Source organism: Scyliorhinus canicula, chromosome 14 (genome assembly GCF_902713615.1).
Source record: "Scyliorhinus canicula chromosome 14, sScyCan1.1, whole genome shotgun sequence".
Classification (NCBI taxonomy): Eukaryota; Metazoa; Chordata; class Chondrichthyes; order Carcharhiniformes; family Scyliorhinidae; genus Scyliorhinus; species Scyliorhinus canicula.
Window position 1 is genome coordinate 50,281,549 of NC_052159.1, and position 22,409 is coordinate 50,303,957.

General features: G+C 44.4%; 1 protein-coding gene across 1 annotated transcript; it reads right to left on the minus strand.

The window, feature by feature from the left end:
- Nucleotides 1–360: 360 nt before the first annotated feature.
- On the minus strand, nt 361–13,846 carry LOC119977105 (protein shisa-2 homolog). The gene is made up of 2 exons (XM_038817708.1): nt 12,725–13,846; nt 361–1,827 (listed from the first exon to the last, which is right to left on the minus strand). The coding sequence occupies exons 1-2, from the start codon at nt 13,047–13,049 to the stop codon at nt 1,265–1,267; spliced, it is 888 nt and encodes a 295-aa protein (XP_038673636.1). The 5' UTR covers nt 13,050–13,846; the 3' UTR covers nt 361–1,264.
- Between the last annotated feature and the right edge of the window lie 8,563 nt (nt 13,847–22,409).

The following is a 22,409-nucleotide window of genomic DNA, read 5'->3' on the forward strand; positions in this document are numbered from 1 at the left end:
AAGTAGGTAAAGAGGTAGGATGGCAGCTGGGTCAGGTGGTAAGGTTGGGCCCGGGGTGTTGGGTGGTCAGGCTGGATTGGGGTGTCTGGGGGCTGTTGGGGTGGAGTCAGGTGCTGCAATTGGGTCAGCTTGTGCTGGGGCCAAGGAGGTGGGGTGGTCAGTTGTATAATTACCCAGCAGATAAACAAGGATTTTTTTGTGGCACAGTGGTTAGCACTGCTGTCTCACAGTTCCAGGGACCTGGGTTCAATTCCGGCCTTGGGTGACTGTGTGGTGTTTGCATGTTCTCCTCGTGTCTGCGTGGGTTTCCTCTGGGTACTCCGGTTTCCTCCCACAGTCCAAAGATGTGCAGGTTAGGTGAGGATATAGGGATAGGGCAGGGAAGTTGGTCTAGCTGGGATGCTCTTTCAGAGTGTTGGTGCAAACCCGATGGGCCGAATGACCTCTTTCTGCACTGTAGGGAAGCTATTTATTTTTTTCTGAATATTTCCGAGGTAACTATCCAGGTAAGGCCTGAACTGTCCAAAGTCTCCAACTCTACTTCAGGGTTGCAGATTTTTTCAGAGGATGCTGGGGACTAAGGTAATTCCCACTAAGTCATTACATTTTGACTTCTGAGGGGTCATGGTGCGCACCTTTGGGGCTACATCCAATCTCCAACTATTTGCGAAGCCTGGGAGATCTAGCCTGATGTTTTACTGCCCACTCTCACTATGAACTCTTAACGTGCGGCCATGAGTGCTGTAAAACTGTCTGCTTATAAGCAACGGAAGAGGACTAACTGCATGGACTGCCACAGCCATCGATGAGACAATATTATAATTTACATCCACGGTTTTCAGTGGGTTGGTCTCATTAGTGGGCAACAATGACCATGTATACTCCCATCATTGAGCATGTTACAGTACTCACCAGCAAATGCTTCCAACACCGACATGAGCAGCACTGACAATCCCAAGAGCAGTCATTGGACAGCACTCACCATCAGATATTCCCAGGAGCATCAATAGGACAGAACTAACCATCAGCCCCTCCCATAAGCATCAACATGACAGCACTAACCATCAGATAGTCACAGGGTCATCAATGGGGTAGCAAATTTTAAAACATTTTTTCCATATACACAAAGTTTTTCTTGCCATCTCACCTGAGATAATTTTGACAAAAGAATTGCTTACAAAATACTCAAATCGAGTTATGTTACTCACATTTCAAAAAAGTGGCCCTCTCACAGCAGATATTACAAAGATTGAGAAGCATCTTTCTAAACAGTTACTGTTGTGTACACTATCTGTTCAGTATTCCCACTGACATGAGGGAAGGGAGTCTGCATTTGTCGGAAACCATTCTGCAGTCCATCTATGTAAGGAGGCGTAGGGGTCATTGCCAAAGAGTCATGTTGAACAGCATAACCCAAATACTGAGGGTGTAAAAACTGAGCCTGGTGTGGCATAATCTGTGTGGCTTGCTGGCAGTTCATCATTGAGAAATTGGGTGGCATATTCAAGTATATATTATTCATTGTCCCTTCTGTCGGCAGGCAGCAGTTTGTCTGTGTTCTTAGAGGGGGAGCCCTCGCCCCGGAGTTGCCGCTGGAGCTGGAGCTGGCAGCGGTGCTGGATTGCCGTGATGAGGATCCTCTGGGATTGCCAGAACTCGAGATCATGGGGATAGTTTCCATGAGGCGATTTTCTGTTGGAGCTCTGCTTTGTTGTGGTTCTTGCTTGGGCTTGAGACATCTGCAGCAGCAAGCTGCCACAAACGAGCCTACAATGACAAAGGCCACAAACACCGAGCCAACAATGAGGAAAGGCACGTATATTGGCACTGGAGGAAAAGAAACATACCATATTATTAACAAATAAATATTACAGGATGAAAAAAACACAGCTGACAATAGATGTGGAACACATTAGCCTAGCAGGAATGATGTTCTCCTCGCCTAAATGACTAACAGTAATACTGAACATGATTATGACAAGTGGATGCACAAGTATTAAGATACAAATATATTAAGATGGCATAGTAAAACAGTATGTGTTACAGAATAACAGTTCTATATACTTCAAAACTTTAGAGAACTATACGTGACCCATTGGAATAAATGAGATTCCTGGATGCATCATTTGTTTTATAGGATTGCTGCATTATATGGAAGGCCTTCAGGATCAGAAACAATTCTTGCAAATGTGCAACTAGTTGGTCAATTGCTAATGTGATTACTTCCGGCTATGAATAATTATGAAATTGACTCCAGACTCCCCCGCCACCCTGTCTGCAGGCAGCAGAGTGCATGAAAGGTGCAACACAAAACCAAGTCACTGGGCCCAACAGGACTATGTCGGTGCTTATGCTCCACACATGCCAACTCTTTCCTCTCTTCATCTAATCCTATCAACATAGCCTTTTATTCTTTTCTCTCTCGTGCTTTTTACCTTCCTCTTCATTGCATCTATGTCATTCGTCTCAACTACTCCTTGTAGTAGCACGTTCTGCATTCTAACCATTCTCTGGGTGAAAGAGGGTTCTCCTGAATTCTCTACTGGGTTGGTGGTTTGCAATACTCGGGATACAACTGAGGAGAGGGAGGAAAGGAACTGTGACAGGAATTCAAATACATCCTGTTACAGCTAGAGTCTGCTGCTTTTAACGAAAGCAATGAGCTACAAGGCTCATTGAACATTTATATATTCCGTGCTATTTCTGCTTGCTTTGTGAAATATAGAAATAATTCAGAAAACAATATTTTCATAACTGTTACTCAACCATTTTAACATGTTTTAGACTGCCTTTATTTCCAAATGCAAGCTGTTCTGGTGTTTAATTGGTTGATTTTATCCCTGCAGTGAAACAAGTTTGATAGGAAATTGCCATTCTATAAGCTGCATAAGTGCACAGCACAGAGTGCACGAGACTATTCCCCTTTCACTTCTTTGATTTCAGGATCAAATTGGATTTAATTTGATTTTCAAAATGTATTCAAAGTACACCCCTGGTCAGAAATATACATTATCTGTTACCCATGTCCATATAACCTTTTGTGTCCATTTCAATGTGGGTTATGGCTGCTGCTCCGGACCGCAGTCCATTACATCTTGTTCTCTTTTCTTTTCTTGGCCCCTTTCCCCTTCTCTCTCCCCTCTCTGATACTTTGTGCCCCCCCCCCCCCCCCCCACATTACATTGCCTCTATTGAAACCAATCACTACTCCTTAGCCTTCCTACCCTGTCCCCACCACATGTTTGAATCCCATTAAATAAGCACATGCCCCTCTTGGCATCAGCTAAAAGGCCCAGAGGTATCCTAATCAGTAGCAACCCCAAATGTTCCATTCTCCTTTCTTGTTCACCTTCCCAACTCACTAAACTCATTCCGATCTCATTCACTCCACCCACTGCTTTGGGCTCTGCCTCTCCACATTTTCCGTTGTCCACCCACTCAAGATCATCCTGAAGAGTAAGTATACCCCGTGCTTCTTTTCTCTGCTGACTAATCTCTTTAAACTCCATTCACCTACCCACTACCTTTAAACAAGAGTGAGGAGCTCATAAGAGTTTTTTGTCACCATGGTAGAGACCACCCATTGAGCTTCCTCTAGTGCATCTCTCCTCTTCCCCTTGCCAACCAAACCAACTTTCCATCCTGCTTGTATCCCCATCTCCCTCCAGTTTCTTCCCTTTCTTCCCAGACTCTTTTCAAATCCATCCCAAAGCTGAGACCAACCTCAAGACTATCAGGCAAGGAGGCAAGGACGAGAACAGTTATATGCCTGACCCTGAAAGTTCTGCCGATAGAGTGCAGAAAGGTGAGTGTAAACCTCTAACAAACTGATATGAGACAGTGAATTTTGTTTGTTGCTGTCATCTTCCTATAGCTTGGTTGGTGATCTAATGTGAACATGTACAGACAATGCCACTCTCTGACTAACTGGCAGAAGCTGCATTTCATGTTTTTTCTCCTTTTAAATATTTAATTTGCCTTCTTTTGAAATCTGTCAGCACTGACAGAGCATTTCATAGAACATATAACTGTACAGAACAGTAAGGCCCCTCGGCACACGATGTTGTGCCGAACTAGTCTGAAACTAAGATCAAATCAACCTACTCCCAATCATTCTAGTGCACTCCATATGCCTATCCAATAACCGCTTGAAAGTTCCTAAAGTGTTTGACTCCACTACCATAGGCGAGAGTGCGTTCCACACCTCAACCACTCTAGAGTAAAGAACCTACCTTTGACATCCCTCAGAGATCTTCCACTATGAACTTTATAGTTATGCCCCCTTGTAACAGCTACATCCACCCGAGGAAAAAGTCGCTGAACGTCCACTCTATCTATCCCTCTCATCATCTTATACACCTCAATTAAGTCACCTCTCATCCTCCTTCGCTCCAATGAGAAAAGCCCTAGCTCCCTCAACCTTTCCTCATAAGACCTACCCTCCAATCCAGGCAGCATCTTGGTAAATCTCCTTTGCACCCTTTCCAATGCTTCCACATCCTTCCAATAATGAGGTGACCAGAACTGCACACAATACTCCAAATGTGGTCTAACCAAGGTCTTGTACAGTTGCAGCATAACCTCACAGCTCTTAAACTCAATCCCCCTGTTAATAAATGCTAACACACTATAGGCTTTCTTCACGGCTCTATCCACTTGGGTGGCAACTTTCAGAGACTTATGGACATGAACTCCGAGATCTCTCTGCTCCTCCACATTCTTCAGAACCCTGCCATTAACCCTTTAATCCGCATTCAAAATTGTCCTACCAAAATGAATCACCTCACACTTATCAGGGTTAAACTCCATCTGCCACTTTTCAGCCCAGCTCTGCATCCTATCAATGTCTCTTTGCAGCCTACAACAGCCCTCCACCTCATCCACTACTCCACCAATCTCGGTGTCATCAGCAAATTTACTAACCCAACCTTCAACTCCACCATCAAGTCATTGATAAAAATCACAAATAGCAGAGGACCCAGCACTGATCTCTGTGGGACACCGCTGGTGACTGGACTCCAGGATGAAAATTTACCATCAACCACCACCCTCTGTATTCTATGTGATAGCCAGTTACTGATCCAATCGGCCAAATTTCCCTCTATGCCATGCCTCCTTACTTTCTGCATGAGCCGACCATGGGGCACCTTATCAAACGCCTTACTAAAATCCATGTATACGACATCAACTGCTCTACCTTCATCTATGTACTTAGTTACCTCCTCAAAGAATACAATCAAACATGTGAGGCAAGACTGACTCCTCACAAATCCGTACTGACTATCCTGAATTAAGCTGTATCTTTCCAAATGATCATAAATCCTATCCCTCAGGACCCTTTCCAATAATTTACCTATGACCGAAGTGAGACTAACCGGTCTATAATTCCCAGGGTTATACCTATTCCCTTTCTTGAACAAGGGGACAACATTTGCTTCGCTCCAGTCTTCTGGCACTATTCCTGCAGATAGTGAGGACATAAAGATCAAAGCCAACGGTTCTGCAATCTCATCCCTCGCCTCCCAAAGAATCCTAGGATATATCCCATCAGGCCCAGAGGACTTATCTAGCCTCAGGCTTCTCAAAATTTCTAATCTTCCTTCCGGATATCTACCTCCTCCAGCCCTACCAGCCTGTACCGCACTATCATCCTCAACAACATGGCCCCTCTCGTTTGTGAACACTGAAGAAAAGTATTCATTTAGGGCCTCTCCTAGATCTTCAGACTCCATGCACACGTTCACACTACTGTCCTTGACTGGCCCTAACTTCACCTTGGTCATTCTTTATTCCTTACAAAAGTGTAAAAAGCCTTGGGGTTTTCCTTGACCCTACCCGCCAAGGACTTCTCATGCCCCCTCCTAGCTCTCCCAAGTCCTTCCTTGAGCTCCTTCCTCGTTATCTTGTATCCCTCAAGCGACCTAACTGAACTTTGTTTTCTCATCCTTTCATAAGCCCCCTTCTTCTTCTTGACAAGGCATTCAACCTCTTTTGTAAACCATGGTTCCCTCACTCAACCATTTCCTCCCTGCCTGACAGGGACATACATATCAAGGACATGCAGTATTTGCCCCTTGAACAAGCTCCACATCTCAATTGTGCCTATCCCAGACAGTTCCTGTTTCCATCTTATGCACCTCAATTCTTGCCTAATCGCATCATAATTACCCTTCCCCCAGTTATAAACCTTGCCCTGTCGTATGTTCCTATCCCTCTCCATTGCTATTGTGAAAGTCACCGAATTGTGGTCACTATCTCCAAAGTGCTCTCCCACAACCAATCTAACACTTGGCCCGGTTCATTACCCAATACCAAATCCAATGTGGCCCTGCCTCTTGTCGGTCTATCCACATATTGTGTGAGGAAACCCTCCTGCACACACTGGATAGAAACAGCCCCATCCAAACTATTCTACAGTGGTTCCAATCAATATTTGGAAGTTAAAGTCACCCATGGCAACGACCCTGTGACTACCGCACCTACCCAAAATCTGCATTGCAATCTTTTCCTCCACATCAGCACGGTAGCATTGTGGATAGCACAATCGCTTCACAGCTCCAGGGTCCCAAGTTCGATTCCGGCTTGGGTCACTATCTGTGCGGAGTCTGCACATCCTCCCCGTGTGTGCGTGGGTTTCCTCCGGGTGCTCCGGTTTCCTCCCACAGTCCAAAGATATGCAGGTTAGGTGGATTGGCCATGATAAATTGCCCTTAGAGTCCAAAATTGCCCTTAGTGTTGAGTGGGGTTACTGGGTTATGGCGATAGGGTGGAGGTTTTAACCTTGGGTAGGGTGCTCTTTCCAGGAGCCGGTGCAGACTCGATGGGCCGAATGGCCTCCTTCTGCACTGTAAATTCTATGTAAATGTAAATCTCTGTTACCTTTGGGGGGCCTATAGAAAACTCCTAACAAAGTGACCGCTCCTTTCCTATTTCTAACTTCAGCCTACACTACCTCGGTAGACAGATCCTCCTCAAACTGCCTTTCTGCAGCCATTATACTATCCTTGATTAACAATGCTACTCCTCTACCTCTTTTACTACCTTCCCTAATCTTACTGAAACATCTAAACGCCGGAACCTCCAACAACCATTCCTGCCCCTGTTCTATCTATGTCCCCATAATGGACCCAACATCGTAGCCCCAGGTACCAATAATTATCTTTATGTTAAAAAATTCTCGTAACCCCTTTGTTCTTTTTGTGACAATTTAAAATTAAAATCTAATTACTGTCTCTCTAACCAGTTGCATAATTGTCTCCCCTTAACCACTTGCCCTCACTCTTTGTTCCAATGAAATAGCTAGTTTCTCTGGCCTCTTAGTACCAATACAGCACTTAAAATTGGACGCAATATTCTAATTGTAGCATAGCAATTATTTGTGCAGGTTTAGTATTGCTTCTGTGTGTTGTCAACTTTTCCAGTTCTCAGATGTGGAATTATTCTTCCTGCAAACAACAATCCACAAGGGCTCAGTCCAGCACTGATGGTTCTGGATGAGAGGCAGCCCAAGGATTTCAGCCTCAGTATCTAATTGAAAGTCAAATGACCATCAGTTCAGCTTGAATAAAAACTATAGCACAATCACAATGGAATATGATGGTGGAAATGTTTCAGAGTTGGCGTTGGGTGTCAAAACTCAAAAAAGCAAGATATCTCTCTGTTGCTGCCAATTATGGCAAGTTTGAGTGAGAGATCTCTGTGTGAGTTGTAAAGGGCTTTTTTCACACAAGTGAAACAAGATCCGGAGCTCATTGTCACTGTCATCAAATATTCTGTTTGTTTTACAAGCTCACATGCCCGGATAGATTCCCTATGCATGTTGTCATAGAAAATCCCAACGCATGAAAGGAGTTATGACGCAGTGCACATGAATGCCAAAAGTTAAGATCCCTTTATTTATCACAGAGCTATAATTAGCTTTACATTTTCATTGTGCAAGTATTCACGCTCTGCCAGTAAAGTTGAGAAATTAGCATTTTGGGTATTTTGTCCAATCAAAAGTCAGCAGTGTAGCCTGCAGAAATACCCATGCACAAGTCCCAGTGCATGTTGGGGCTGTAATGGCCTCAAAGTCCAATTTCAGAATGCAGCATAAATAATACCATTATTTACATTTATATGGCACTGTATCACATTGTGAGGTATTTTAAAGATATTTCAGTGAATTACTTTTAAAATGCACCAACAAAATGCAAGTGCACCTGCAGCCGCCATTCTGTACTAACAATGCTCCACAAATAGAAATTAGATTTATGGATAGAGTGGATGGGCAGGCACTCTATCGCAGGGTGGAGCGGTCAGTCACCAGGGTGCATAGATTTAAAGTCAGTGGGGCACAGTTTAGAGATGTTCCAGGCAGTTTGTTTTTTACACAGAGGGGGTGAGTGCCTGGAACACGTTGCCAGGGGAGGTTGTGGAAGCAGATACATTAACGGCATTCAAAAGGCGTCTTGACAAACACATGGGGAGCAAAGAGAAAATGGTGGAAAAGCTCAGCAGGTCTGGCAGCATTTGTAGGGAGATAAAAGAGGTAACGTTTCGAGTCCAGGTGACCCTTTATCAAAGCTTTGACAAAGGGTCATCTGGACTCGAAACTTTAGCTCTTTTCTCTCCCTACAGATGCTGCCAGACCTGCTGAGATTTTCCAGCATTTTCTCTTTGGTTTCAGATTCTAGCGTCTGCAGTAATTTGCTTTTAAACACATGGATAGGATGGGTACAGAGGGATACGGCACAAGGAAGTGCTGAGGGTTTTGGCCAAGGTATCATGTACAGGCTTGAAGGACAGAAGGGCCGGTTCCTGTGCTGTATTGTTCTTTGAGATAACTGAACACGCAGTCTGTTTATCCGATGATAAATTGTCCATTAATGGAATAAAGAAAACAGTAAAACACCTTGGTTTTCATTCTAGGTCTGGTAGCATCAGAGCTTCTAACTATTTGGATATCTAGTGAGATTTGCATTGCAGCTTGATACATCTCAACCGATGGAGATATGATAGTATAAAATAATTTCATTGGACCATGATAACGGACCAAATTACAAAATCCACACCAGCATGGGTGGAACTGCAATTATCCTTGAATCTGGGGGCAGCACGGTGGCACAGTGGGTTAGCCCTGCAGCCTCACGGCACCGAGGTCCCAGATTCGATCCCGGCTCTAGGTCACTGTCCGTGTGGAGTTTGCACATTCTCCCCGTGTTCGCGTGGATTTCGCCCCCACAGCCCAAAGATGTGCAGAGTGGGTGGATTGGCCATGCTAAATTGCCCCTTAATTGGAAAAAGTGAATTGGGTACTCTAAATTTTTTTTAAATCCTTGAATCTGAGCAGCAAAAACCAAAATAACAAATGTACCAATCTAATATTTTCTTAATCCTTCGCATTTGGATTATATTCCAGGTTACACTCCAGCTCTTTCTTTAGATTTCACTATTTACTTGAAACCCGGGAGGAATGGACAGGTTTTTCTTACTGGACTAATCAAATGACTGGGCTTAAGTTATTCCTTTTCTATTAATTTACTAGTACGGCTTAATATGTTGGTATGGGAGGGAAAATTAAATTATTTGGCTGTAAGATTAGAAACATCAATTTGAACAGGTTTTCTCAGCAAAAGGCAAGGCTAATAAACTTTGAATATAGTGGTCACATAACCTATTTTAACTCATTTGATCAAAGGGGAAATATGCTGACTATTATATTTAAATTATTGTATTAACAGTTAGGTAATGACCCTCCGAATAACATAGCATTTTGGGTGAACATCAGTGTGTCACTTTACCAATATTTAGTGGACTTACATTTCTACGTCACTGTGGCTCAGGAACTCTCAGAAACATGGAAAGATACAGGAACTCTCAGAAACATGGAAAGATACAGGAACTCTCAGAAACATGGAAAGATACATCACAGGAGGAGGCGATTCAGCCCATCAGATGTGTGTCAGCTCTTTGGAAAATCCAATTAGCCGCACTGCACTTTCACCGTGACTTTTGACCTTTTTTTCCCCTTTAAGTATTTATTGAATTTCCTTTTGAAAGTTACTCCTGACTCTGCTTTCACTACACTTTCAGGCAGTGCATTCCCAATTGCAACTTGCTGAAATGTCCTGTCCAGAATTGAACACAATATTCCAGCTGTGGCCTGACCGGTGTCTCATTGTTGCACTCCTTTCCCCAATGGTAAAACCCATAAGATTCCTTTCATGGCCTTCTATTCTGTTGATGTTTGCTACATTTCCAAGTTTCATGTCCTTTGCAAACTTTGAAATGATTACATGTATTCCCCAGTCCAGGATAATAACATACAAAAAGAGCATTGAACCAACTGACCACTGCAGTACATGATGGTACACTTCAAAGATATTGTTCACTATTCCTCTCCACTTCCTGTCCCTTAGCCAATTTTGTATCCCTGCTGCAACTGTCCCTTGAATCCCCTGGGACTTAATGTTACTGACAGGTGTGGTGCTGTATCAAGACCCACATATAACATCATCAGCACTCTTTGTTATTTCATCAAATAATTCAATCAGTAGTCATACTAATTGTTTGGAAAAAAAAGTAAGACCTGTAGGTGACATCATTACAGCAGTGTGGTGGCTGACAAACTACTTTTTTCAGTCGATTGGATCTAGTTCATGCTGGAATACAGGCTGCGAAATGTTTCTGGTGAACCAGCTTTATTACTGAAAGAAGGCGCTCCTAAGCTCACTATGAAACAAAGCCTTTGGACAAATCCTTACAGGGATCTGAAATGTGTTTACACTAGCCCTTAATTAGTTCATTTGCACCATTGTCTCATATTTAATTTCCTTTTCCTGGTGATAAAATAATGGATCCTCTTCATGGTTCTCATTCTGTGTCCAGGAATCATCTGAGCAATGTAAACACTGGGAGCCAACACACTAGCCTCCTGGGATCTGAATGATTATAGGAATGCCCTATAATCAGATTTTTAAAAGAATCCCTACGTGCATGAGGCCATTCGGCACATGGGGTCTGCACTGACCCTCTGAAAGAACACCCCACCTAGGTCCACTTCGCGCCCTATCCCCCTAACCCCATCTAACCTGCACATTTTGAACACTAAGTGACAATTTTTGAGCATAACCAATCCACCTAACCTGCACATCTTTGAATGTCAAAAAGTTGCTGATTAACTCCAGAGCAAGAATTGCATGTCAGATTTGTTACTTATTTAATTATTTATTTTAGTTTATTATTTAATTTATTATTTAATCTCCTCATTAAAACTTTTACAGCTTATTATTTCATTGCATGGACTAGGATAATAGACTACGGGTAAGGAGGGGGAAATCAGTCAAAATTGAAGGAAATGAAAATAATTTGAGTTGGGGTTGATTGGGGAGGATCCTTCGCCAATCGCTTTATTCGGAGGGTCAGATGTAGGAGGGCTGTCAGGGTCTGTGCCCTCAGCAAAACCCCGAATGGATCAAACTGATGGTGAAACAAACTGTGCCAAAATGAAAAGGGACTCAACATGAGACAGGCGGATTGGATTGGTTCACTGTCTGACAAAATAACTCTTTGAGCAGCAAGTGGACTTTTCAAGAGCTCTACCTCATATGGAAGTAAATCCCGGGTGAGTTAAAATGATCTCGCTCCAAATAACTTCCCGTTCCGCTGGGGCTGGAAGCCATGGGAAAGTTACGATGCCACGTTATTTATTTTGTCTGGTTAATTTGTTGTGTTTTTGTCTGGATGTTTTTGGGGCCCCGGTTAACTTGTGTGGTCTTTGAATCACACTGTGAAGTGCACCGCTGGCCATGTTAACGTTGCAGTTATCACTTGCCGCAATCTGGACAGGTTTAACTTTTCCACATAAATTAATGGTCTAACAATTTGAAGGCCGGAGTTTACATTTTGCATGTACCGGTTTCGAGACAGGACAATAAGCTAATGTTAAGATAGCATCTACACTTTCTAACACAAAAATGCAGTCGATTAGTTGGTATGCAGATTAATTTGTCCATTCATTTATAATGGAGAACTGTAACTGGGTGAATCGTTATTCACAGTGCAAGAACTAACGTGTGACCATGGCCAGTCTTCTTTAACATGCAAACTCCCCCTGACTGAGCTCGGCACACCCCGCCACCCTATCCATTCGCTGGCAGGTTGATGTGGAGCTGCTTTCCCGGAGTGAGCAGCTCACATTGCTGCAGCATGAAGGATCCTCACTGCACCTTGCCGCTACATTATTACACTCCCCCTCCCACACACACTCTCCCCTGGGATTGTACCTCACACAGTAACCGGTGTGAACAACCTTTCATCTGCCCTCCCCCAGTGCCCGGTTCTTTATAATCGCGGCGACCGATTAAAACTTCCGAAGGCACAAACTTTTCATATCTTTTAATGTGATCTTAATCTCTGTTGAGGTTTCCCGACAGAACATTTTTCACCGGGTTTTTTGTTTTGCTGAAGGTGGGAATCTGAGGAGTTTTGTCCCCAAATTGGTGAGGAGACAGAAGGAAGGACGCGCACTCCATTACCCCCCCCCCCCCCCCCCCTTACATTGAATTTACAGCAGGAACAGGCCATTCGGCCCCACATTACTTTACCTAATCCCCTCACCATATCCTCTATCCCGCTGCCCAAAGGCATGGACCGTCACCCCAATGTCCCTCTTTTACAAAGTGTTCCGTACCCCCCCCCCCCCCCCCCCCCCGGCCCGCCCGCCCCGTCCTCCGGCTCTTACCTGCCGAGTCGCCGCTGCTGTCTCTGCCCTCACTGCCGGGGGGCCCGTCGCTGCCCAGCGCCGGCTGGTCGTTGTGACAGTGACCCTGGTCGAGCCTGGCCTCGGTGCTGGAGCAGCAGTAACGCAGCGAACAGGAGCCGCAGCAGATGGTGGCCGTGGCCGAGTCGAAGCGCTCAGGACACTGGAAACCTTGGTGCCAAGACCCCTGAGAGTCCAGCCAGCCGTGGCAGTACTCCCCAGTGGCACTGGACGGGGCCGGGGCCGCCAGGAGAGCAGCAAGAGACAGGAGGAGGCAGCCCGGGTACACCCTGCACCTTCTCATCATTAACCCCGTCCAAACTGGCTGCAGCTTCAACAATAGACCCAACAATGCGGTGACCCTCCACAAACAGCCCTTCCCCTCCTAAAACATCATCAGCAAAAGTTAGAACAGAAACGCAGAGGTGCCCCAGCATCAGAGCCAGGGGAAAACAATCTTCAAACAGCAAAGCAAACAGCAGGTAGACAGACTTCACTCCCCATCTTCAGCCGGCGGGGTGCAGGGTGGGGAGACACAGCGGAATTTAGTTTAGTTGTTGGTTTTCACGGGACGGGCAAGGTGACACTTTCCCCTTCGCCAACATTTCCACGTTGCTTTCTGGCCCGCAGCAACAACAAGAAGGACACGGGAGCCACCTGGTTCAGGAAGAAATGAAGCGCCGTTTTAATCCCAAATGTGCAGCGGGCGTGAGGATCGGCTGCTCCGTCTCCAGTCAAAGCTCCGTGTGCATGGCCTTGGACTCTTCCTGCAATGCTCAGATTTATAATCCCGCAGACCCGGCTGGAGGACCCTGTTCCATTTCCGCACAGGCTCCCCGAATTATCTGTGCACAAGGGAATTGACAACTTTTATTTGTTGCGGAAAAAAGAAACAAAATTGCCACTTTGCCCAAAGGCTGCCAGTTAGCACAGGCTGGGGGAGATTCTCTGTCTGGTGCTTGGAAAAATAAAGTTGGCAATGCTGCAGTGTGACCCCCCTGAGCTGCAGTACCCCAGGTCACACTCGTTCCTCCCTCTGCCTCGTCTCAATACTTGGGACTGTCGCCTCCTACAATGCTGCTCCTTCACTGCCTCTCCAGCCTCCGCCACTTCCCAATATAAGGGATTCAATCATAGGTCTGAGTCTGCGTGGAAAAAAAAGCACCGTCCCATGGGAATTGGAGTTTCTTCAATGACCAAACTTACTTAGTTGCCATTTATTCGCTCAGTGGGATTGGTGTTAGTAAACAGTCAGTCTTAAAACTGAGAATTCGCTGGGCATATGTGCAATGTTTTAAAATATATTTGACCATGTGCAGGTAGAGTTTACTGGGCGCCTCGCCCTGCTGGCGCTGCATCGCAAGCTGCACAGAGAGGGAACACGTTTGCAAACGTTTGGCTCGGTTTCCTGACTCCGTCCCGTGTCCGAACCAACATATTGTTGGGTGTAACATGCGGACACCTACCTCCCTGCACACTAGTGTTGAGACAGGTAGCAATTCTAACGCATGGTTAAGCTAAACTTTTGTCAGTGGACATGATTTGAATTATTACAAATACAAAGCGCAGATTTGAAAAAAGAACACTGGAAATCAGGGATGAAAAACGTCAAGTGCCGGGATTGGTCATTCTAGTCGGGGTGCACAGTTATGGTGGCAGCAATGCCCAGTTATGATGATAGGAATGCAGAGTCATGGTGATATCAATGCACAGTTATGGTAATAGCAACGCACAGTTATGGTAATAGCAATGCAGTTATTGCACAGTTATGGTAATAGCAACGCACAGTTATGGTAATAGCAATGGAGTTATTGCAGTTATGGTAATAGCAATGCACAGTTATGGTGATAGCAATGCAGTTATTGCAGTTATGGTAATAGCAATGCAGTTATTGCAGTTATGGTAATAGCAATGCACAGTTATGGTGATAGCAATGCAGTTATTGCAGTTATGGTAATAGCAATGCACAGTTATGGTGATAGCAATGCAGTTATTGCAGTTATGGTAATAGCAATGCACAGTTATGGTGATAGCAATGCAGTTATTGCAGTTATGGTAATAGCAATGCACAGTTATGGTGATAGCAATGCAGTTATTGCAGTTATGGTAATAGCAACGCACAGTTATGGTAATAGCAATGCAGTTATTGCACAGTTATGGTGATAGCAATGCAGTTAAAGCACAGTTATGGTAATAGCAATGCACAGTTATGGTGATAGCAATGCAGTTATTGCTCAGTTATGGAGATAGCAATGCAGTTATGCACAGTTATGGTGATAGCAATGCAGTTAAAGCACAGTTATGGTAATAGCAATGCACAGTTATGTTGATAGCAATGCAGTTATTGCACAGTTATGGTGATAGCAATGCAGTTAAAGCACAGTTATGGTAATAGCAATGCACAGTTATGGTGATAGCAATGCAGTTATTGCACAGTTATGGTAATAGCAATGCAGTTATTGCACAGTTATGGTAATAGCGATGCACGTTCCGCAAGTTAAAATGGAGCCTTCATTGTCAAATAGGAAATGGGACCCCGTTGATTTTTTTTAAATTTAGAGTACCCAATTATTTTTTTCCCAATAAAGGGGTAATTTAGTGTGGCACATCTGCGGGTTGTGAGGGCGTAACCCACACAAACACTGGGAGAATGTGCAGGCTCCACACGGACAGTGACCGAGAGCCTGGATCCAACTTGGGACCTCAGCGTTGTGAGGCAGCAGTGCTAACCACTGTGCCACAGTGCTGCCCCTCTCGGTGATTTTATAATGTATTTCATCACATTAATGTGCCTAGATAATAGGGGTTATTACTAGAACATGCCAGTCGGATAAAGTTATACACATCTATAGAGTTGTGGCTTTTCGATGTGAATCTTCTAGTCGAGCTGTGTTTCACCACAGCATTTCACCACAGGTCAATTTTGTCTTTGTGTTTGGACCAAAAGCACAATTGCAGTCTTCCACAACCAATCAAATCAGTGGGAAGGAGAAGGCAGCCTAACCTTTCTCTCATTGCACAAATGTGATGTGAAAAGACTTTTAAGGTGAGCTCATGGTTTCTGGGAATTACAGTGACAGGTGTTGGCTTTTACAATGTGTTCCCAAAGGAGTTGGTGCAGAACAAATGATCGGCTTAAACGAGAGTTTAACATTTCCTTTTGAAGGAACTACCTGAGAATGCCCAGAAATAAGGAAAATCTGCTATGAACACACAAACTGGCTTTCTTAACCATTCCCATCACTGTGAATGGCCAAGAATGAACAAAGAGTGAGGACAAAATGGCAATGAGTTTTATTTAATGTAGGCTATTTGAAATAAAATTCCCATGTTTAGGGGTTCAGAGCAATGCACCTTTGTGGTGTGCAATACAAACAGCTGGCTTGTTTGTGTGTGTCACAGTGCCAACGCCATTCAATAAGCCACATCTTCTTGGAAAAATAACAGGGAGCTCACAACATTGTTAATGTCCAAATCGGCACCAGTTTCAGGGAAAGCAGAGAAAGGTCAAGAGTTGTGAATCTGCAGAACTTCCTGCATGGCATATGACACTCTGACATTTTCCACACTCAAATGCCATCTTATTCTTAACCCTGTTATTTCTAAGAACTTGCTGGATCTGCACATTGATTGCCCAATAAATTCACAACAGAAAATAAGGGCACAGAATTAACAATATAGGTAATGCAATTCCCATCACTCTCTCTGGGCCAGTAAGGGAACAATTTAAATCATTTTTTTGCAATGAATAACTTCTGGGGCTATAAAAAAGTCAACTTTTATTTTTACTTTCAATTTTTTCTTGCCTATCAGCTATAATTAAGTGGCTAGCACTCTTGTCTGTGAGTCAGAAGGTTGTAGGTTCAAGTTCCACTCTGGAGACTTGACCATTAAAATCTAGGATCAAACACTACAGCAGTACTGAAGAAGTGCTACACTGTCAGTAGATGCTGTCTTTCAGTTTCAACATTAAACTGAGGCCATATTTGCTGTTTATTGGATGTGAAAAATTTCATGCTGTTGTTTTGAAGAGGAGCAGGAGAGTTATCCCCAGTGGGACTGGAGGTTGTAGTGGTGTTCCCCAGGGGTCAGTGTTGGAACCCTTGCTTTTCCTGATGTATATTACTGACCTAGATCACAGAATTGTTACGGTGCATGAGGAGGCCATTAGGCCCATCGTGTCTACATTGGCTCTCCAAACGAGTACCATGGCTTAGTGCCATTCCCCTGCCTTTTCCCCGTATCCCTGTACATATGTTTACGAGAATATGAAACACTCAAGTCCCCTTGCATGCCTCGATTGAACCTGTCTCCTCCACACCTCCAGCCAATGCATTCCAAACCCTTAGCATTGTGGGTAGCACAAATGCTTCACAGCTCCAGGGTCCCTGGTTCGATTCCCAGCTTGGGTCACTGTCTGTGTGGAGTCTGCACATTCTCCCCGTGTGTGCGTGGGTTTCCTCCGGGTACTCCGGTTTCTTCACACAGTCCAAAGATGTGCAGGTTAGGTGGATTGGCCATGCTAAATTGCTCTTAGTGTCCAAAATTGCCCTTAGTGTTGGGTGGGGTTACTTGGTTATGGGTATAGGGTGGGGGTGTGGGCTTGGGTAGGGTGCTCTTTCCAAGAGCCGGTGCAGACTCAATGGGCCAAATGGCCTCCTTCTGCATTGTAGATTCCATGACCAAAATTCTATGACCAAGTAGGCTTACATTAACACTGCAATGAAGTTATTGTGAAAATCCCCTAGTCGCCACCCTCCGGCACCTGTTCGGGTACACAGAGGGAGAATTCAGAATGTCCAATTCACCTAACAAGCACGTCTTTCGAGACTTGTGGAAGGGAACTGGAGCACCCGGAGGAAACCCATGCAGACACGGGAAGAAAGTGCAGACTCCGCACAGACAATGACCCAAGCCGGGAATCGAACCCGGGTCCATGGCGCTGTGAAGCAACAACGCTAATCACTGTGCTCCATGCTGCACCCCTTTTAGAATTTTACCCATTATTTTGTGTTGTCTCTCCATGTTCATCCTGTCAAAATACATCACCTCACACTTCCCCGCATTGAACGTCATCTGTCACCTACCTTCCTACACCACCAACTTGCCTATGTCCTTTTGAAGCTCTACACTGTCCTTTACATAGTTTACAATACTTCCAAGTTTTGTATCATAAGGACAGAAGGAATAGGAACAGGGGTAGGCCATTCGGCCCCTCGAGCCTGCTGAATAGGATCATGGCTGATCTGACATCCCTCATGTCCACCTTTTTGCCCTTTCCCCGTAATCCTGGATTCCCTTACTGATCAAGAATCCATCTACCTCAGCCTTGAATATACACACGGACTCTTCCCCTACAGCTCTATGTGTCAAGGAGTTCCAAAGACTCACAATCCTCTGAGTGAAGAAATTCCTTTTCATCTCAGTCTTAAATTGGCACTGCTTTATTCTGAAACTATGCCCTCTGGTCCTAAACTCTCCAAGAAGGGGAACATCTCAGCTTTTACCCTGTCAAGGCCCTTAAGAATCCTGTATGTTTCAATGAGGTCACCTCTCATTCTTCTAAATTCCAATGAGTAGAGTCCCAACTTGTTTAACCTTTGCTCATAAGACAATCCCTCCATACTGGGGGTCATCCAAGTGAACCTTCTGTGAACTGCCTTCAATGAAATAATATTTTTCCTTAAAGTAGGGGACCAAAACAGCTCAGTACTACAGATGTGGTCTCAGCAGTACCTTGTACAGTTGCTGCAAGATTGCCCTACTCTTAGATTCCAACCCCTTTGAAATCAGGGCCAACATTCCATTAGCCTTCCTTGTTACCTGCTGCACCTGTGTGCTAACTTTCTATGTTTTGTCCACGAGTACCCCCAAGTCCCTTTGTGTTGCAGCTTTCTGCAGTTTGTCTCCATTAAACAATATTCTGTTCACCCTTCCAAAATTAATAACTTCACATTTTCCCACATTATACTCCATTTATCAACTTTTTGTCCACTTACTTAACTTATCAATATCTTTTTGCAAACTGTTTGTATCCGTGTCGCAACTTGTCTTTCCACTTATTTTAGTATCGTCTGCAAATTGGGTTACAGTACGTTCGCTTCCTTCCTCCAAGTCATTAATATAAATTGTAAACAGTTGGGGTCCCAGCACTAATCTGATAGAGCTTTTCAAAATCATGAAGGGTGTAGACAGAGTAGATAAGGAGAAACTGTCCCCACTGTGAAAGGATCAAGAACCATAAAATACAGATTTGAAATACTTAGTAAAGAAGCTAAAGAGACACAAGGAAAAACCTTATCAAGACGTGCATGGTTAAGGTCTGGAATGTACTGCCTGAGAGTATGGTGGAGACATTCAATTGAAGCATTCAAAGGAGAATTAGACTGTTATTTGAAAAGGAAGAATGTTACATGGAAAGGGCAGGAGAACATCACTAAGTAAATTGCTCATTCGGAGAGCCAGTACAGACATAATAGGCCAAATGGCCTCCATCTGTACCATAACAATTCTGTGATTCCACGTCCTGGCCAATATTTATCTCTTAAACAATATCACAGAAACAGATTATATGTACACTATCATATTTCTGTTTGAGAACATGCTGTGTGCAAACTAGTTGCAGTGTTTCCTACACGACAATAGTGACTACACTTAATAAGTACTTCAATGGCTGTAAAGAAGTCATAAATTAACATTTTCTAATTGACCCTTCTTCTTTGTTCCACTGTTTCTTTTAAAATTGGGATTTATGATCGGAAGGAGAATAACGCATCGACCCAAAATCAGGATTCGCGCCGGGCATCAGACCCGTCCCGTGTCTCCGAGCCCACCCTGCTGGCCATAATTGGTGAACCGATTATTAAGCAAAACCCCTTTTCTACATGTCATTAGTGGGCGTTAAGCCTGATTCAAAGCCCATGATGCTCCCTGCCCCCACACACCAGCAGGAGGGTCCTGGGGGTTGGGTAGGCTTAGGCTGGGGATGAGTGGTTGACCTTGGGACTCCCCCATGTTGGGGGTCTCGTGGCTAGACTGTCCCTTCTAACTGCGGAAATCCTGAAGATCACTCCTAGTATGGTGATTTCAGGCAGCTCCCCGATCAAAATCTTCATTCTTTTCTGTGTACCGCAAAATCTTTGATGTGGCCTGATCACTTTTATTCTCCATTCCGCCTGGAAAGCTGGAAGGTTTCCAAATCACAGCAGCACACCATTCTGCAGAATGGATTCCCCATCTTTCTAAAGCTGCTCTGATAGGAGAAGTCTGGTTCATGAGGAGAGATTTCCTTTTCTTGGCTGTATGAGCAACAGGTGCAGCCTGGCCACTTTGAACTGCTCCACCTGGGAGGCACTGCCAGCACCAGTAGGAAGCAATCTGGTTTTCCCACAGGTGTGAGCATTTAGTTTGCAAACAGGAGAATCACACCTATATGGAACGCTGCAGGTTAGAGGAGTTGATGTTAACTAAGTTGTTCATTGTAGTTGCTGGTAATAAAATCACTAATATTTCAAGTATATTAGCACATTTGTGTGTGTACTAGGCAAACCACTACCAATTGTTAACTAATTTATAATTAAAATAACCATACTGTCAAAACAGTTGGGGATATATTAGTTTCTCATTCAAAAAAGACTCAATTATGCCTACCTGTATCAGTATTGATATGGGAGGTTCCCTGGCAATTGTCGCTAACCTTAAAAGTTTTTGTAATATTGACAGTTGCCTATAGTGGTTAAGTTAGCTGCATGGAACCAACCTGATTCCTGGAGCAAAATGGACCCGTTGCAGCTCCTCAATGTAGCAACGATGAAGGTTGGCATGCAAGTGAAGTGAGTAATTGGATGATGAATGTTTTATGCTTCTTCACTGCTGGCGGACAAACTGTGGCTCAGAAGAAGTTATTCAATGGCTAAGTGAATACATAGAATGAAGTGAATCAACATATTATTGCCAATGACTTCAATGCTGCAAATCTAATATCATTGCTGGCATAAAAGTGATGATTATATGGGAGTGAGATGCTCTGTGGATCGATCTTTTATAAGATTTTGATGATTGCTATGTGGGAACCAAGGACAACTTAGATGACATCAGTTTCTTTTTTTAAATGTTTGCATTAAGTTTTTAATTTTTTTTACAAAATTACCAAACACACAATCAAAAATCTTTAAGAAAAAAGAAAATCAAAACAAAAACGCCAGAACCGCCCCCGCCTTGTTCCCCAACATCTAACAGTGACCAATTCTCTGAAATATATAAATGGCCGCCATCTCTGTAGGAACCCTTCAATCAACCCCATCAAATCCCCCCAGCCACATCAAAGCACCGCGCGTTGCCAACCTCCAACCCAACAGAATCCGCCTCCGCACCACTAACGAGGCGAAAGCCAAGTCTTCTGCCGTTGCACGGGTCCGCACATGCAAAACTCCAAAAATAATCACCGGGGGCAGAGTTCTAGCTTAGTATTTAGGATTGTCAACATGGTATCAAAAAAGGACTTCCAGAAACCTACCAGCTTAGAACAGGACCAATCATGTCTGTGTGGTGTGCAGGCCTCCTCACATCTATCCTCCATCCCCTCAAAAAAAATGAGTCATTCTTGCTTTATTGAGCCTAACATCGGTTGTGGGGAAAATGCTTGAATCCATTATCAAGGATTTTATAGTGGAACATTTAGAAAGCAGTGGCAGGATCAGTCAGAGTCAGCATGGATTTATGAAGGGAAAATCATGCTTGACAAATCTGTTGGAATTCTTTGAAGATGTAACCAATACAGTTGACAAGGAATATAATTTGGATAAGTGAGATTATTCACTTTGGAAGCAAAAACAGGAAGGCAGATCACTACCTGAATGGTTGTAAATTGGGAGAGGGGAGTGTGCAGCGGGACCTGGGTGCCCTTGTGCACCAGTCGCTGAAGGTAAGCATGCAGGTGCAGCAGGCGGTAAAGAAGGCTAATGGTATGTTGGCCTTCACTGCGAGAGGTTTTGAGTATAGAAGCAGGGATGTGTTTTTTTATAGACTTAGAGTACCCAATTCATTTTTACAATTAAGGGGCAATTTAGCATGGCCAATCCACCTATCCTGCACATCTTTGGGTTGTGGGGGCAAAACCCACGCAAACACGGGGAGAATGTGCAAACTCCACACGGACAGTGACCCAGAGCCGGGATCAAACCTGGGACCTCGGCGCCGCGAGGCTGCAGTGTTATTCACTGCGCCACCGTGGTGCCCTTAGAAGCAGGGATGTGTTGCTGTAATTTTCCGCACGACCAGGCTAGCCATCCTCGGCTATGTCGTGGAAAACGGAGTCCTGGGCCCCGACCTGGACCGTATGCTCCCCCTCTTACAACTCCCTCTCCGTCATTGTCCCAGGGCCCTCAAGAGGTGCCTAGGATTTTTCTCATATTATGCCCAGTGGGTCCCTCAGTATGCGGACAAAGCCCGCCCACTATTTAAGGCCCCTCTTTCCTCTATCAGATGAGGCTCGCCAGGCCTTCACCTGCATCAAGGAGGACATCGCCAAAGCGGCCATACGGGCGCTGGATGAATCCGTTCCTTTTCAGGTAGAGAGCGATGCCTCAGAGGTCACTCTCGTAGCCACACTAAATCAGGCAGGGAGACCAGTCGCCTTTTTCTCCCGGACCCTCTCCGCTTCGGAACT